Source organism: Chenopodium quinoa, unplaced genomic scaffold, assembly GCF_001683475.1.
Source record: "Chenopodium quinoa cultivar QQ74 unplaced genomic scaffold, ASM168347v1, whole genome shotgun sequence".
Classification (NCBI taxonomy): Eukaryota; Viridiplantae; Streptophyta; class Magnoliopsida; order Caryophyllales; family Amaranthaceae; genus Chenopodium; species Chenopodium quinoa.
In genome coordinates, this window is record NW_018744167.1 from 1,638,406 (window position 1) to 1,657,529 (window position 19,124).

The 19,124-nt window shown below is 36.6% G+C and overlaps 2 protein-coding genes across 2 annotated transcripts; one reads left to right on the top strand and one right to left on the bottom strand.

Annotated features, from left to right (window-relative positions):
- Positions 1-570: 570 nt before the first annotated feature.
- LOC110693837 lies at positions 571-4,291 on the bottom strand. Its single transcript, XM_021870996.1, has 2 exons — positions 3,787-4,291; positions 571-2,169 (listed from the first exon to the last, which is right to left on the bottom strand). Exons 1-2 carry the CDS (start codon positions 3,880-3,882, stop codon positions 970-972), a joined length of 1,296 nt encoding a protein of 431 aa, XP_021726688.1. The 5' UTR covers positions 3,883-4,291; the 3' UTR covers positions 571-969.
- A 9,452-nt stretch (positions 4,292-13,743) lies between these two features.
- LOC110693838 (sec-independent protein translocase protein TATB, chloroplastic-like) lies at positions 13,744-18,415 on the top strand. Its single transcript, XM_021870997.1, has 8 exons — positions 13,744-14,183; positions 14,298-14,419; positions 16,018-16,077; positions 16,164-16,329; positions 17,284-17,415; positions 17,533-17,598; positions 17,730-17,795; positions 17,898-18,415. Exons 1-8 carry the CDS (start codon positions 13,934-13,936, stop codon positions 17,957-17,959), a joined length of 924 nt encoding a protein of 307 aa, XP_021726689.1. The 5' UTR covers positions 13,744-13,933; the 3' UTR covers positions 17,960-18,415.
- The last annotated feature ends 709 nt before the right edge of the window (positions 18,416-19,124 follow it).

The window sequence follows — 19,124 nt, forward strand, 5'->3', positions numbered from 1 at the left end:
AACTTTTTAACGATGACTTTTGGTGATTACGCTTATGAACTACCAACACCCAATAATGACTTCACCAGACATTTTTGTTTTACTCGTTGATCTAAACAACCAGTGCAAATAGCTAGCACTAACAACTAGTCAAACAAGCCAACAACAGTCGTTTGGCATTCTATACCTTTCATCTATAGCATGATGAAATATTATAAATCTATTGCTAAACTAATTGAATTGTGAGAAGAGAATATTGGATGAACAATAGGCTGTCCAACTGAAGTATATGATGGATTCTCCCTTCACACCTGAAATATTTGTATGCTAGTTTCAAAGCAATGAGTTATGAAATTAAATCTGACACTTCAACAGGCTAAAAAACAGATGAGGACTTCAGACATGAGATTCGTGGGATTTTCTCCCTCGTGTAATTTTATCCATATTCATACCCCAGATATGCATTTTGTTTGTGAGTTGTGACAATCAAACTGTTTGAAAGCATGTGTTTCATTATGCTGCTTTAGGACAAACAAAAGTAGCAAACGTAGACCAAATTTAATACTTAGTCAGGGTAGCGTATAACTATGCTGGTAGAATTTTAGCAGTAGCTATGTAATTGGATTGATTAAAGTTATGATCATTCTCACTGAATGATAAAAATACATTCATTTATGAAGTCATGCTAATAACAAAACCCTATTTTATGTATGGCATCGGGATAAGTGATACAAAGTAGAATAGGAAGTAATTGTAATACCAAAAGAGCACCAACCTATTTCTCATGCCCAGAAACATTGTGCAAATGCATCATCCACAGATTGATTGATCGGCGCACCATTATCAGCATTTGTCAGGCTGCAAAAGAACGTATCTTTGTATAAACATTTGACTTGATTCGTTTCTGTTGCTCGACTGTCCGGGATTATATATTCAGCGCTAACCAGAAAGGTTACAAGCCATGCGCCCATGCATTCCGGTGAGAGAATGTCAACTGACTCCTGGCTGAAGCAATGGAAAGAAAGACCAATTGTTTTGAGCCCCAACTTCCTTCCCAACATTCTCATCAGCCCACCATTCCGAGCTAAGATTTGAATTACCAGTGATTTCTCTGTTGCTACTGTCGAAATTGAATTCTTTAACTGATCCAAGAGAAAGAGAGGATTTCCTGTGTTGACAATCTTTTGTTACATCTGAAGTTGACTCATGGGTTTCGCTTAAGACCTCATGAGAACACAGACAACAATTTTCAACTTTGTGGGAGGCTTCATTAATTCTTGTGTATTGGTCCCTTGTTTTATGCTGACCCTCCGTCACTTTCTTTTCAAAATATATCGAAACATCTTCCCGGCAAAGCTCAAAGGAAACTCTGTGATCAATGAGAGCCTCGGCAATCGGGGATCCAGTTTCTGAGTTAGCAAGCGATGCCACCTCTGAGATTTGATTTTCCAGAAGTAGACCATCATAGGGTGCAAATCCTGCACCATCTGGAGTAAGAGAACCCGATCCCAGTCTTGAGCCCCATTTACGAGTAGAAAAACTCTTTGAGTCGAACAACTTGGAAGCATCTACCATTCGGAACTCAAGCATTGGACGCCTATCAAAATAAGGAGAAGATGTGCCAGATGCTGAATTTGCTGAGCCAGGAGATATGAGATGATGAACTTCATAGCAGGATAGTGCAAGTTTGTGATTAGTCCCACAGTTCCTCCTTGAACGCTTGAGTGATGAAGTAAGCAATTGGGCAAATGGAACTTCAGGTGATGATGGAGTGGTAAACTGCACAGGTTCAGGAGGGGGAGTCACAGCAGCAGTGGATGGCTCAGAAGTAAAAGCAGAAAATACAGGGGGTGAGACTAGTTGAGTCTCATGGGCATAGGGACCAATGGTGAACATATGAGCATTCCCAGTACAGGAAAAGGCATTAGCAGAAAGGGGAGTTACGGTAAGCAATCCACCAGGTGAGTGAGTTGCAGTTGGTGGATCTGATTGCAGAAAAGAAGTTGGAGAGGATGGGGGCGCAATAAATGGAAATACTATGGAGGTTGAAGGGTTTGGGTTGTCGGTAATGGCCTCTGTACTCTCAGTAACAGTGGGCTCTGGGACAAGGGCAGCATGGCTTATCCTCTTGCTGGTTTTAAGAGACCCAAAGCACCAATAAAGATTCCAACAGCTTCCCCATCTTCTCTTCTGTAATAATTAACCAAGATTGTTATTAGACTTCTATAGTACATGCTGTGCATCAAATGTGGAAGATATATGAGCTAACAACAAATCCAAGCACTGTGAATGAGGATCAACTTGTTATCATTAGAAGGGGATTATTCTAACTCCAGTTATCAAGATCATGAAAATAAATGCATTGTAGCTTTACCATTTTTCTAACTTAGACATATTGAACAAAAGGGTGAAATTAACTATTGATACATCAACAAAATTAAGAGAAAATTCTTAAGTGAAATAATCATCTTCATTAGATCCATATGTTTGCATTATCAATAACCGACAAGACCTGTTAGACAGAAACACCATGTTCAGCAAAACCTTCGCATAAACCCCAGACACTCATCCCATACTCAGCAAATAACACTGTTAAAAATAATTATCCAATGTTCATGTATTGCAACCATAGCTTCTATGCATCATCCAAGTGTCTAAATTTTCTATAAATGCTTCAAAAATCAAGTGACAGAGCGAAAGATGATCTAGCAAAGAATGCCCTGGTTCTGCTAACCGAGAATAAGACTCTCAGAATTCAGAAACTTACTTTGAGATGTCTTAGTTCAACCTTTCCTCCAGGAAAACAAAAAGATCCTGCCTACTGTCCTTCAGTCTCGCAAGCAAAATCATTCTCCTATACTACAACATATGTCACCAGGAATTGCCTAGTTCGCTAAGACTGCCAGTCAAATATTCCAGCATGCCAATCACATTAAACTTTGATCAAAATACTTTAACTCCAGGTAAAATCAATTATGGTCTTTGCAACTTCCACTCAAAGGCTAGTAGAAATACTACATTTCTTTAAAATATCCTTGCTTCCTACCAGTCATCCTGAAATTTCATAGTTGCTGGACTTCCAGCTTGCACAGCTCATGTGCATGATATGCATAACCCATCTCACAAACAATATAGCTCATCATATTCCAAAACAAGCTAGCTTTCTCATATATAATTAATAAACCAATCAAAAAAAGTCCACAGTTCCTATTTTATTTCACATTTTGACATCTACCCACCTTATCATAACTCAACGAAATACGATTTCACGTTCATTCTGTATCTATTTCATGTGGGTAGATTATCCACCGGGTAAATGAAGATTTTTCCAAAATTCATATAACATCGGTACCTTTCCCGAGGTAACTTATAATTATCTTACTTTTAACCCCAAGTTCCCCACACCCCAACCCCTTTTTCATGAAATTCAACAAATTCAAAAGCAGCATAATTTCGCAATGAAAATGAAATTTACACCTTTTTCACTAACAGAAAAGCTAGTTAACTAACAAAGTAGATTAAACCTTAAAAAGTAGCTAATCATACTTAATTCAACCCTGATAATTACCAAAAGGTACCAAGACATCAACTTCTAGAATACTCCATAATACCTTAATTCAACTTTTTTGCGCAAAATTTCAAACCAAACCAATGGTAAATCGCTAATTTATCAACAAAATTTTGCTTATATTTAACATTTAATATTATCCATGAAATCACATATATTTAGCAAAATTCTCAACTAAAAAAATAAAATAAAATAAATAATAATTCCAAAATTAAAAGTATGAGTCTATGAACAACTACCTGAAGTGAACCAGGTTGTACACGGCTCTCAGCGGAGACGATCGCCGCGGCGGCGGCGTTTACAGTATCCACGCTATTATTAACTCTCGCCATCATATCATCGGAAAACCACTAATTAACCGGAAAACAGCTTAATTTTTCCAGAAGGAAACCGGAAAAAACACTTGAAATTCTGTAATAGCGCCAAAAATAATCAGGAATTCAAGATCTAAAAACCAGGAATAATTCAACCACCGGCGATCACGAAAAAAAGCACTAAATTTCTGGAATAAATTCGCGAAATTTGAGCAGAAAACAAGGAGATCAAAGTAAAAGCGTCTCAAAAATTACTAAGAAAGCATTCATAATTCGGAATAATCTCTATGATATATTTTTTCTCTCTCTAGTTGGAGTAATAGAGAAATTGAGAGTAAAATGAAATGAAATGAAATGATTCGTGACTTATTAAAAAGGGGAAGCGTACAATGTATAGATGTAATTTTATTCGGGAAATATTTAATTACATGGATATATTTATTTATATGAGCTGCTTGTTGTGCCTGTTATTCTCTTCTGCTTTGGTTCCGTGTGCGAGATAACGGATTGTTCGGAAGTATGTCTTTCAATTACTATTATGCCCCTTAGCACTATGAGAGGTGTCAATTCGGATGTTCGGGTCGGATTCAGTAAAATTGGGTCGGGTTGGCTCTTTTTTAAATGTTAGTCATGCTAAATTATTGTGTCCAGACAAGTGAAATCAAAATTTAGTTTTTTCGAATCGAGTTGGTTTTTGACACCTCAATGAGCCCATCTGATATGACAAGATCTTCGTTTCGGAATAGTTACAATTTAGATAATGGTAAATAAAGTTAATTAAGTTCATGTAAGGACGATATTTTTACATGATACGTGTTGAGATAAATTCAGACAAAATCCATATAAACTCACTTAAGAGCCAATGTTACGTTCATGTTAATGACACATTATCTACTCTTCAGATTTTTATTCGATTTAAAATCAATTTCACGTACGTAGTAGATTATACAGATAAAACAGTAAGTAACGTGACAAGTGTATCCAAACGGGGAGTAGAAGGGAAAAACAACCCTACAAGCAGAGGGACACTAGAATAGAAACCGTTTTGTCAGCGGGCTATATATGGCAAGAAAGATAAAAGGAGAAGAACAGAACAATAATTATAATACAGCCTAGTAGACACTACTACTAGTAGTATAACACTATAACTGCAAAAAGGGAACCTTAAATTAGCAACGGAACGTTCTGAACTGAGCCCAACATAGCAGCAGACTGATCTGATCTGATGCAATATTATTGCAAGAAACTCGTGATTTGCTGTGATTTTTTATAACGGCGGGAGGCACGTGACTGCAGGGACCTTCATTCATTACCTCATTTTCACAATTATCTCATCTGATCATCTGCATCATTCTACCACATTCAATTTTATTGCTTACATTTATGTTGGATGGTACGACACTTTCTTTTTTCTTCTTCTTATCTTGGCCCAAGGAATGGAGTAGGGTATATGATGGTACGTTTAGGTCTTTTTCTGGTGTACAACTTTTTCTATAGATCACGCTGGATTATTAAATAACTATCGAAATTGAGTATGAAATAGTACGGATCGGAGTAGTAGTAAGAGATTTTTATTTCATTTCAGATATTATCTCCATATGCATGTATGGAAGAAAAGATGTCATATAGAAATCGTAAAAAAAAAAAAAAATACATGCAATTAGATTATATTGTCTAAAAAATTGTTTGAAAATTAGTAATATCAATAGTCAAAGGTACACAATTACATGCATTGACAAACTTGAAGGTCAAATTGTCGAATGTACATATATATGTTTTTTTTTTATTCACAATATCAGTATATCACGCTCATTAATACATGATCTTGTGTTCCTTTAATGCATGATGAGCATCGTGCACACATGTCCATGATCTAATTGGTAACAATTTGAATGTTGTGAAGTAATATAATAATACTTTTCTTGTAATTATTACAAAAATGGGTATTTTTCTCATAATTACTACAAGAATGGGCGTGTGAGAATAAATAAATTAGAAAGGTCTTGATCTAGACATAATAGTGCCTTTCCTTTTCCTCCCTTTATTTGCTCAATATATTTTATATTTAATTTAATTAAGCTCATATTGTAGGGATTAAGTAAAGAATATTTAATAAATTAGTTCCATAGCTAGGGCCTTACTTGTAAAGGGTGTAAATAGCACGCAGTATGGTATGTGAGGCCTTTTAGGTGGTGGAATCATGCACGTGTGCTTCTAACTCCACTTGTTTGCTAAATTTTTAGTGAACCTAGAAAGATAATGACACTGTACACATCACCTTTTTAAAAAAAAAAAAATTAATTATTATTATTTTTAATACTACTTTTTTTAGTCCCATCTCCTCATTATCCTCTCCATAAAACATGATAATGATATCCCAACATGCTCCAACTTTTGGTGAAACGCTAAACATCGCCCGCAATTTACCATATAAAGCCCACAAATATGATATGGTTTGACCATTATGCCCTTTTTCTAAAATTGAAATAATCTCGGTGTAAAAAATGTGGAGCCGTACTGGCTCGCCGGGGGAGACCGGAGGGCAGGCCGAAGATGCGGGGGACGCCGGAGGTACGTCGTCGTCGACGGAAAACGAGGTAAGTCACCGTTAAAATTCACGGTTTACCGTCGGAGTGGCTCCGGCGCCTAGGGTGGACGCCCAAACCGTAGCCTGGACGTCCAAGCCAGACGCCAGAACCACCAGAGTGGCGTCCAGCCCAGACGCCCAGACCACCAGACTGGCGTCCTGGGCAGACGCCACTCCACTGGGTGAGGCGGCCCTGCCAGGCGCCAGTCCAGTGGCTGTGGCAGCCCTGGCAGACGCCACCTTTAATAATTAATTTTTTTTTTTCTTTTTTGATTTTGTTGTTGTTTTTTATTTAATTTTTTTTGTAAAAAAAAAATCAAAAATGATTTTTTAAAAAAATTCGAAATGGGTTTTTTTTAAATTAAATTTGAAAATTCGAAATAGGTTTTTTTAAAATTAAATTTGAAAATTCGAAATGGTATATTTTTAAATTTAGTTTGAAAATTCGAATTGGGTTTTTATAAAAATTAAGTTTGATTATATATAATTATGTTTTTTTTTTGTGTTAATTCTGTGTAAATATAGAAATTAAATGTATTATCCGTTAAATGTATTTATTGTAATATATAATTGATGCAGGAATATGGTGGAGACGGAAATGATTACAGTGGGATATTTGGACATGATGGTCCATTCGAAGAAGCTCAACAGGCGATTGATTGGGCAAAAGAGGTTGCAATTGCAGCTGGATTTTGCTTGGTAGTAGTAACTCATAAATCTCAACGGGATGGTAGAATGGATCGCATTTTGAGATGTGACCGTTATCGCAAAAGAGAAGAAAGAGATTTTCGTACAGCCACTCGGTTTGATACAAAGCGGAAAGGTTGTGGGTGTGAGTTCAGAGTAAAGGTTCGACAACTACGGAGTCGTGACGGTTGGGAAGTGATTGGTTACTCTAAATGGGGGTATCACAACCATGAGATGATAGTATATGAAGAGGGTCATCGACAACTGAGCGGCTTAAGTCCTGCTGCGAAACTAGTTGTAAAAGAAATGAGTGATGCTCAAGTGAAGCCTGCTAAAATATTAGCATCTGTGTTAGAGAAATTTCCAGAAGACCATCCAAACCGAAGACACATCTACAACGTCAGACAGCAACTTAGGTTTGAACGGTCAGAGGGAAGGAACCCTATACAGCAGCTGCTACACCAGGCACAATCACGTGGTTACCTGTTCTGGTTTGATTCTGATGAAGATACAGCGGAGGTGACTCATCTTTTCCTTGTGCATCCTGATTGTGCTGATATGATCAAGTCTTGGCCATTTGTGATTTTGATCGACTCAACGTACAAGACAAACAAGTACAAGTTCCCACTGGTTGAGATGGTTGGGATGGCTCCAACGAACCAGAACTTTCTGATTGGTCATGCAATCATCAGGGATGAGACAACTCCAAGTTATTATTGGGTGTTGGAGAAGCTGAGAAACTACATCGGGCCTAATGTTCATCCAGCAGCCATCGTCAGCGAGTGTGAGGGAGGTCTCTTTGCCCCCATAGCAGAGCTGTTTCCCGAATCGAACCACTTATTGTGCACATGGCACATCAACAACTGCGTGAAAGTGAAAGCCTACAACCTTTTCAAGAAGAATTTGGAAATGGCAGAGAGATTGGTGAATGGTAAGTGGCGGAAGATCCTACAGGCTACCACAGAGGAAGCTTAATAGACTAATTATTTGCTAAACTTTTCTTATATATGCTAAGCTTTTACCTTTTTTATAGGGAATTTTTATTAACTTAATTTTACTGAAGTTTTTTAAAAAGTTGAGGAAAACAGAACCTAAGTGGCTAAGTCTGCGTAGGCCCTCTACTCATTTTATTACCTTCTAATTTTCAAGAGCATTGTTGTGCATCCTTATTAACATTATGGAGATTTTAGCTGCAGATCAGAAAATCTGAAGCAAACTGTATACCCTCTGTGTTGCTACACCTTGTAAATCTGCAAATTTACTATCACACTCATGTACACATATTTGCTAGACGACTAATTATTAAACATGAAAACAGAAGGCATTTTCCTAACATAAACATGAAGAACCGGGATAAGCTTGAAGGCAATTTTGCGTACATTAAGTAATGGTTGAATAAGTTGTTATGCAATCCGCATTTGACAATTCAATGTACAAAAACAAATGTATACCATAACTTTGAGACTGCATCAAAAGCTTACACTAACCAGTTATGCATTCAGAGGACCTCTTTCTGACTTTCCCTCCTGAATCATTGAACAGCTTAAACATAGAATCTTCAATCACATGCCCCTTTTCATCACGAGGTCCCCCACAATCTCTTAAAATGGATTCGCTTCTGGGATTTCGGTTCCCTGCCAAAGGAACACTCTCCTTCTTGATCATGGAGAATGTTTTGTCATCCTTAATTACATCAGTGAATACGCAGTAAAAATCCTCTAATAGCTGAACAAATTCTAAAAAAGAATAGTTGACAACAGCCATAATACTCCATATTGGGTGAAATTGTGAGAGGAACTCATATCCAACCATGAAAAGACATAAATCCAGTTCAATGTTCATCTATTTGCATAAGGAGAAAAATTTAAAACTTTTATGCAATTTTTGCTCCATCTATACAAATATAAAAACAGTTACACTTGTTCAAAGATAATAGTTTCTGTATGGATTCTTAAATGGGGGCTTGACGACCCTCATACTACTTAGTATCTAACCCGTACCTTAAAGAAAGGTGAATTTAGACATTAAGGATCCCAGTATCACCTGTTGTCAAGAAAACCTCCTCCAGATACATGTTCATATACTTTTTGACATCCATATCTATGGTACATCTATCCTTATCGTTCTTATAATTTACCTTAGCATCGGAACATGTTTCCTTTACAAATGCTCGAGGGTAGCTAACATGTTCTCTCTTGCAACCTTCTAGCCCACTACTAAGAAAGACAGTACTTTTCCAAAATCGTCTCATCCTTATACCCTTGACTGAACAGTTTCTCTCTAAACCATATTATCACCATAAAAGGATACAAATTATAAATGAACTAGCAAACAAATACTAAGTACATAATCAAACCATCTAATTAACCAATAAGAAGTTGAATTATAGGCTTATAGCCCGTACATACTCCTGTTGTCCTAAATTAATTGTCACATTATAGAATTATTTGAAACATCAATATGACAACTAAATCAAAACCGAGGTATTCCGAAATGAATACCAAAACCTTCTCTTCTTTTATATTCCATTTTACAATCTTGCAAATTCAAAACACCACTCTACTCTAACATTTCCCAAAATAAGTTCCAAAATAAGAAAAATCTCTAGGGTTTTAGTAGTTAAAAAAACAAATAATTGCCCACAAATTAAAAAATAAAATAATTGAAGAAAATAAAAATTGAAATTGGCTAAAATTACCTTATCAAAAGGAAGCACAGAAGTAGTATGTAACTTGCGATTCAGGAAATCAGTAAAAGAGAGATTGGAACCACGTTTGTTCTTGTTTGAAAGTACACCTGACCCATCTGAATGATTGGTAGAGCTGTAATGAAATTAGGGTTCTTCAAAAAATACCCAAGTCACTGTGGCTGGGCGTCCTGCCCAGACGCCAGGCCGGTGGACGTGGCTGCCGGACCTGGCGCCACCACCAGCCACGGGCCGTCCTGGCCAGGCGCCCCAGCTGCCTTAATTTATTTATTTTTTAATTTTTTTTTTTTTTTTTTTTTTTTTTGGAAAATCAGAAAAATTTTCTATTTTTTTTTTAATGTGTTTGATTTTTTCTTTTAATTATTATTAATTTTATGTGTTATTTTTTATAAGTCTAGTATATATATTTTTTATAAAATCAAATAAAAAACATAAATTTCCACATCCTAAATCAAAACATAAATTTAATAAACATAATTTTAAAAAATAAAAAAAAAGGCAAAAAAAAATAAAAAAATTAAAAAGTAAGGGCGGCGTCCAAACCAGACGCCAGTGCACTGGTGGTGGCGCCTGGCCTGGACGCCAGTGCACTGGTTGAGGCGCCACCACCAGTGCACTGGTTGAGGCGCTTGGGCTAGACGCCAGTGCACTGGTTGTGGCGTCTGGCCTGGACGCCAGTGCACTGGTTGTGGCGCCTTGCCTGGACGTCCTTGCCATGGTTCCGACGTCCAAACTAGGCGCCACCTCGTTTTTCGTCGAAGACGACGTATCTCCGGCGACCCTCGCCTCTTTGGCCTCCCTGGGCAACCCAGTACGACTCCACATTTGTTAGATCGAGATTTGTTCACTTTGGGTACGATTTTAGAAATGGGCAAAATTGTCAAACCATGTCTAATTTGTGGGCTTTATGTGGAGATTTGCGGGCGATGTTTAACAAATCCCAACTTTTGCTCCTTATTTTTTACTTCGACTTTTCACTCTTGCATTGTACGAGGGTTACTTTTTACCCTTCTAAAGCTTGACTTGTTTTAGGAAAGTTTTCCCAAAAATTTGTGTGATTTTTGACACAAAGTTAACATAAACTTTGTGAAAGAAAATTACAAAGCTGTCTACTTTCTTCGCACATAGTTCAATGATGTTTGAAATGATTGATTGATATGTGGATGAATAGAATACTATAGGTTTATTATGGTTCGCTACTTCACACCGATTACATTTCATAACAAACTAATGTGTGATGACATTACAAAACGATTACGTCCGATCTATATCATGGTCCATAATTTGACATGCATATATATGGATGATAACGTAATTTGATTAAAGACATTTAATTTTTTTAACAATTGTACATGTAGTAAGATTTCCACAAGTAGATATACGAGACAATATGAGTCAAATGTTCACAATATATATCATCTTACTTTACAATGCCACAACTGATGTTATAGTTATTTGTTCGTTGTTAAATAAAATAGTTGATCAAAATAATAGGGTACAATCAAACATTAAAAAAATATATATATAGAAAAGTCAATTATTAATTCACCAAGGAGAATCAAACAGTAGAGCTAACCTAAGGGTGGGGTAAGGGGTACTTCCAAACTTCCAAAAATCGATGATTAACCACTTTGGTAGATAAATCCACCCCCACGTAATAAAAAGAAACCTTTAAGAAAGCAAAAAAGAAAGATATGATGATATATTTATACTACTCCATATTATAAATATTAATTATTATTTATTTTATATGGTGACTAATAAAAAAAAAAATCAGAATAAGTTGCTATCATGTTAGCCAAAAAAGAAAGGGTCCATTAAATTGGAGGGCATACATACCCACTAAGATGGGATAGATGGTGGGATATTTCACTAGCTGGAGCTTTCATTAGAGGTGTTAAGCTAAGCCTAGTGATAAATGATATCAGAATAAGTTGCTATCATGTTAGTCATTAGATTGCTCTTATCTAAGTTATTATGGGTACTGTTTTCAGAACGAGAATAATTAAGATTGGGCCATATGTAGCTATTTAATTTTCTTGGTTGTATACTGTCAATATTCTATAATGATAAATTGGCTTTTAAAAAGTCGGGTCAAGCTAGCTACATCGGTTACATGGCTGGTTAGTACAAGGCCGGCATAAAGATGCATGCATGCATGGGTTTTATGGGTGGGACAAGCAAGGTTGGGTCCAAGGTGGAGAAGGATTGGAACAAGTTTGAGCTACTCGTACAAGTAAAAAAGTAAATAACAAAGAGAAACTTATGTTTGTGGAGGGAAGCATACGGCAATACGTGATTTAGGTGCATGCATGGCAATAATTGCCAATAGCAGCAACTCAACAAGACTGCTAGAAATTAAAACACTGAGAAATAGGGATGTCAATGGGACGAGATGGGACGGATGTTGGCCTTCTCATCCCCATCTTCGCGGTGGGTCCAAAATTTATCCCCATTCCCACCCCGGTGGTTACAATTTCAAAACCATCCCCACCCCACCCTCCACTTGGATATCCACCCCCACCTAATCCCCGCCCAAGACCCACCTAATCTCCGCCTCACAAATACATAATCCTACATAATTAATACGGATTACAATAAAAAAAATATTAAAAAAAAAATCTTAATATTGCACACATTTTTGTTTATAATATTAGTGTATTACAAAGTATTATAATTAATATTTTATTTAACGTAATTATTTTATAAAATAGTATAAAAGTATATAATTTTGTTTTTAAATATATATAGATGTGGAAATGAGGTGGGGATAGGGCGAGTACGAAGTGGGGCGGGACAAGGATGGGGCAGGTACAACCTAAAATCCACCCTCGCCCCATCACCCATGGCGAGTATGGTTTTTATCCCCATCCCCACCAAACCGAGACTTATCCCCGCCCCAGTGGGGCAGGTCTCCTACTTAACCCGTCTCACTGACATCCCTACCGAGAAAGTTGTTTGCTTGTCCTTCACTTTTTTTTTTTTTTTTTTCCTTCTCTTTCTCCTTTTTTGCAAATTTTTTGCGCATTGTTTATGTTTTCTCACCCCCTAGTGGTCATTTTTTTTTTAATTTTTTCGTTTTGTATACGCATGCATGTAATTTTATCCATATGATTCAGAGTATTTTAGTTAATCATACAAAGTCGTAATTAAAAAAAATATTGTAATCAGATCATATGTATGCATGCGTATACAAAACGGAAAAATTACATGTACAAGATTACAAAAAATTACTCGTACACGCTAACATTGATGACCTTAATTAACATCGATAAAATTAGTTTCAGTTTAAGAGAGTAAAGAGTTTAGAGTATTTTAGGTAGGGATAGTAATAATAGAGATGCATCACGAATAAGGAAAATTAAGCATCACAATATGTAATATATACGTAATTTGTGTAAAGTTAATTATACGGTGGCTTTTATTTGGATGTTTATATCATAATTATGTGAACAATATGGAATTATATTAGTTGATTTCTAATGTTTGTATCAAGTTCTCTAATTCTTGCTTTTGCGTATGTTTGATCATAGGAGCTCTTTAACTCTTAGAAATTTTACTTCTATTAGTTTTAATAAGGTGATTGTTGTCTTGTTAATAACTCTCTAATGTCTAGCTCTATTACATTGAGACGAATCCCATAACATCTTACATTGTTAATTATTTCTTTTATGTAAAGTATAAAATTCTTTTAATATGAACTTTCAGAAATTGAGGAAGTATGTTAGATGAAAACTGTATTAGTTCGACGACCAAATATAAATCCCAATCATCCTTCACTTATGTTTATGCTAAATGGCTAAATCTGAGTTTACAGTATTTTAAAAGCCCAACATATATACTTCATGGATCATACTTTTCCAAGAACAATTTATGCCTTTGTATAATTGTATGCTCAACCCAGCCCAAATCATAAGCATCTACTATCAATGATTCTTCAACATTTTCTCTCTCCTCCCTCTTCTTCCTGTCCAATTTCACCCAAATGTCCAGTACCCATCACCCAATAATCCATGACAATCAAATCAAATCAAAACTTTAATTGAACCACAAATTATTCAAACTTCCCGAGAAGAATTTACCCTGAATCTATGGCTACTTCTTCTGCACTTTGTACTGTTTCTTTTCATTGTACATCATCTTCTTTTTCTTCTGCAAGTAGTAAAACTACCATGTATTCTCCCCCTTCTTGTTCTTGCTCTTTTTCTACAAATTCATGCCTCAAAACCCTCAATTTTTCACTCTCCTCACGACTTTCTCAAATGGGTTTGTGCAATTTTACTCCCTGGAATGGTCTTAAACACTTGGGTATCTCAATTTCAGCAAAACCTCAAAAAATTGGTAATTTTTTCTCATCTGGGTAATTGAATTTGTACTGTTTTATGCTGTTTTTGGATGTAAGTATGCTTGATTTTATATGAACTTGCTGAAATTGGAATTGGGTTTGAGTTGTAGGAAAGAGAGCTAAATGTAGAGGGAAGGTTGTTTATGCTTCATTGTTTGGTGTCGGAGCTCCTGAAGCTTTGGTAATTGGGGTTGTTGCTTTGTTGGTTTTTGGTCCTAAAGGACTTGCTGAGGTTAGTTACTTCTTCTTTTTTAGCTGGTTTCTTTCTTCAATTTTTCGAATTTTATGCAGTATGTTGCTTTTAATAGTAAATGGGATAATGGGTGCTAGTTTGATTATGCTGATTGAATAGTAGTGTGGTTACTGTTATTGATTAAGTTGCTAGAGTAGACGAGCTTCGGAATATTGGTAATAGTTTGTACTACTCGCAATTCCCAAATGGGTGTTGAAGAGAATGTTTTTGATGGATATTAGTCAGAAAATATGGGGAGGTCTGATGAATATTTGATTGGGAATTGGAGAACAGAACTGCAAATCGCGGGGTGTTGGAGAGACGTAATACGTTGTGTGAATACGCGGTGGCAGATTTTGTTATGATACTAAAATGAAATAGAAATAGTATTTTTTAGCTGGGCTACAGTATGAAGTAGGCAATACTCTGATCTTATGGTGCTCTAGACATTTACGATTGGTTGTATATAACTCTTGGAGAATTGGAAGTAGATTTACAATTTTTTATTGCAACAACAACACGAGGACTGTAGGTACAATGGATGGCATTGACTTTTAATTCACATAAATATATCATTATATGGTGAATTACTGAATTTCTAATTATTCAGTGGGGGGTTTAGAATCCAGATAAACATCTGCAAAGTACTTAAGACAATAAAAAATTAAAAATGGTTAAAATAATTGCAGCGCTCCTTAGTGATGAATGTAATTGGTTGGCTCGGACTTGACGGACTCCAAACCCATAAGCAAAAAATCCTAGAACCACTGCTGTAGTTATTAATTTAGTCTGGCTTTGACGAATTTGACCTTTAATGTGTGTGTATAGGGAGTGCTTGTGAGTGCAAGATAGTTTGTGATTTATCATAGTAATAAACATGATGTTATGGTACCTTCAGTTTCACTGTCACATGTTCCTGTGGCCTTCTCACTTTTTTGCATGGGTTTAGGTTTGCATGGCTTACTTTGGTTTGGCAGTTTCTTCCTCAGATGATTCCCCCTTTCCCTTCCCCTCCTTCCCCCAACCGGCCTTTCCACTGCAATTTGACTTATGTAAGGAGTGTGTTAGCTCTTTTACCTTTCCAAGTTGTAATAATTGTGTTCCTTGTGATTCCTCATCGAACTTAATTACTCTCACTTATAGACTCCTGTGTAATGAAGAAATGGAATTGCAGATCCCTTGGCTAGAGTCTGCAGTGTTAGGTCTGCTGTTGTAAATTATAAATTAAGGTGGTAAAGCAGCGATTACTTTGTATAGGGGTGCAAGACACTCAAGTTGAGAAACTAGTCAAATTTTGGACTTGATAATGGATATGCTTCTCGTTTGTATTTATATATATCCACTAAAAAGGGTTAATAGGGTGAAAATCATAGAAAGATGTATGCATTTTGGTGGTTATCCTAAAATGGAATAACAGATGTATATGTCAGGACTCAGGACAGAGAGGTTAGGTGAATGTAATGTAATACCTTAAGTTATTTTTTCTTCTACGTGCTTGAATTTACTGTCAAGTTATTTACATGTCTACATGCCTGCATTTACTTTTCGTTTGAATGTTGCTCTTATAGATTCTAACAATGTATTATGATGGAATGCAGGTTGCTCGAAATCTGGGTAAAACCCTGCGTGCTTTTCAGCCTACCATTAGAGAGCTTCAGGTTCCTTTGAAATAATTATTTTAAAGGTTTTGACTCTTATCTTCTGCTTGGTGATGTAGATTAATCTATTATATCTCTTGTTGTAGGATGTTTCTAGGGATTTCAAAAGCACCTTGGAGCGGGAAATTGGTCTTGATGATGATGATCCAAGGAAAGTAAGACCCACATATGAATCAAACCCAGCAGATTTCACCCCAAATTCTTCAATTTCCAGCACAGAGGAGTCACAAACTGTGCCTTTCTCTGACCCAAGTTAGTATACTGGCTTGTTTTGTGGTAGCTTTAGCCTTTAGAATTAGTTTTTTTTATTATACAGTAACTGAAGCTAAAGCAGCAAGCATCCTGGTTCTTGAAGCTTAAAAAAAGTTTTCATGCTACTGTTACCTCGGCCATAAGCTAGCACATTGACCTCTTAATGTTTGTGACCAGTTGACCACCACAAACAAAGTAGCCAAAATGAAAGGTTGAACACTCATTTATCATCCTCTAAATATTCTGAAGCTACTGGGCTCCTAGCTTTGTTCTGACCTTTGATTCATTGAACACAGGAAATAATTTAAATTTTTATTCTTGGATACATGAATAAAGCTGTAGTCAGAACTCAGACGCCTTAATTGAGTAGATTTGACGCATCTTCCATCTCTGTAATTAATTTAAGACAGAGTAGTTTACCTGCATGGTTACCCATCTTTATACTGCTTAAACTGCCAAACACTTGATGGGCTTAGACTATTACCATTGTCGGATAGATGTAATATGACCTTGAACTTATGTTATTACTTCATACGAAGAATGATGCTAGGAATGGGGCTTATTCATATATTTGTTTTTCTCTTTTCCCTCTCTCTCTCTCTCTCTCTCTCTCTCTCTCTTTCTCCCTCTCTCTTAACATAGTCTTCTGCAGTAGTCATGATCAATAGTCTTGTTGCTTGAACAGAACTAGAAACCTTTCTTCTATTTACCTTTCTAGAATTACAAATTATGCACTTTCAATTCCTGTTGCTATGTAGCATGAATGCTGATTGACACAATGAGAAAACTGTTGAAAGCTGCATCAAGAAGATGGGCCATACTTTTGCAATCACCACCTCTTGAACAAATCAATATTTGTATGATAGACTTGATGTGTATCATAATTGTTTTTTTCATGTTGAAATAAATGAAACTTCATCATTGTTTGACTCCCATGCTTTTGTTTTCCTGCAGATGGTTCTCTGTCTAACAAAGCATATTCTAGTGAGGATTACTTAAGGATTACAGAGCAGCAGCTGAAAGCGCAGCAGGAAGCCATGTCCTCTCCATCAGAAAGCCAGGTTGAACCTGACAGTCAGCCTCAAGGTTTATAATTCTCACTTTACTCCAAATCACTATTGTTTCCCGAGTACCGACCCCCCGATTATAAAATTGTACTTGGTATAAAATTAAAATGGATGCTGACAGATTGTTAATAAACAGCTTTACAGCAAGATGTCATGTCCTCTCCGCCAGAAACCCAGATTGGTCCTGAGAGTCAAGCTCAAGGTCTGTGCTTTCCAACTTGCTCTCAGAGTAGTTCCAAACTTGCAATCATTCCCTCCCTCCTTTACCCCCTCGGAATAAAGAAAAGTTTTAATAGGGAAATACCACTGATGCTGTATTGATAACATATGCAGTTGTACAGCAAGAAGATGTGCCATCTCCACCAGAAAACACAATTGAACCTGACAGCCAACCTCGAGGTTTGTGTTCTCAAATTTTATTTACATTTTTCTTTCCCACCAACTACTTCCCTCAAAATCATAAAATTGTTATGCTGACACGCTTAACTGATTGGATTTTAGTTGTTGTTCAAGAAACTGCGACTGCTGCGCCTTCAGTCCAGAAATCTGAGATTGATTCATGAGCTATTCATTGGGGTTGCTTGGATCCCACAATCTGCATAAATTTTTTCTTGCTGATCAGTGCCTTTATTGATCTCAGCGAGGAACAATGAGGCAGTCTGAGCACCTAGATGTTCCTCTTGCAATTGGTTACTTTGTTCACTGGGAAGATTAATGTACGTACTGCTGGATGCTGAGCCTTTTGACATTAGAGTAGTTCATGAAATTTTGACCTTCTCGAGCTTTGTAAAACCAAAGATGCTCTCATTTTGCCGCATCAGTCAGTGTTAGATAGCGCACTTGTTGTATTGATGAAACATTCATCTTGTAAATGTTTGTTGTATTCTTTGTGCTGGAAGTTAGAAGTGTAATGAAGAGAGGAAAGCTGGTTAATAGGTTTCTATTTAATAGATTGTTTGAGATACAGAAGGTTAAGGTTCGGAATTTATTTTAATGAACTAACACAACTTATCATCTTAGCTTATGTTTTTCACTTCATACTAATAAACTATTAAGGGGGCGTTTGGTTCGTAAAACGGAAACGGAGTGGAAAGGAAATAAATAAGAGGGGGGAAAGGAATCATTTAGCTATACCTTTTCATTTGTTTGGTTTAACCATGGAAAGGGTATTTGTTAAGAGGAGGGTAAGGGTATTTGTTACTCCAAGTTTTTGAGAGGTAACAAATGAGGGGTAACCGTAATTGTTAGTTTGTTACCATGCCTTCAAACCAAACATACGGTAACAGTATCGGTTTAATTGATTCCGTTTCCAATTCAAAAAATACACTAACCAAATGCCCCCTTAGTATTACTCAGTATGATCTTAATTGTTCTTGCTAGCCTTGAGATCTGGTTGTAATGACTGAATTCAGAGGCTGTGAAGTTGGCCTATTCTTTAGCTCGAAGGAGTATGAAATGTTGACAATAATTTACACTAATGGGAGACTACATTTTAGGACTTAAGAGTATGTGTAATAGCAACATAGCCTACATTTGTGGTACTCAAGGTCATCGGCTCTTCCAGAGGTGCCTTCTTTTGCGGTTGTTCTTCTTCCTTTCCCTTGAGCAACCTAGAGAAGTGAGTTAGGCTAGAGGCCTAACCCTCCTTTGACTCCTTGAACTAGTGGATAAACCTACCACCTCCCCCAAAGAAGACAAAGAAACCAGAATTTTTAGAGCCTATACTAG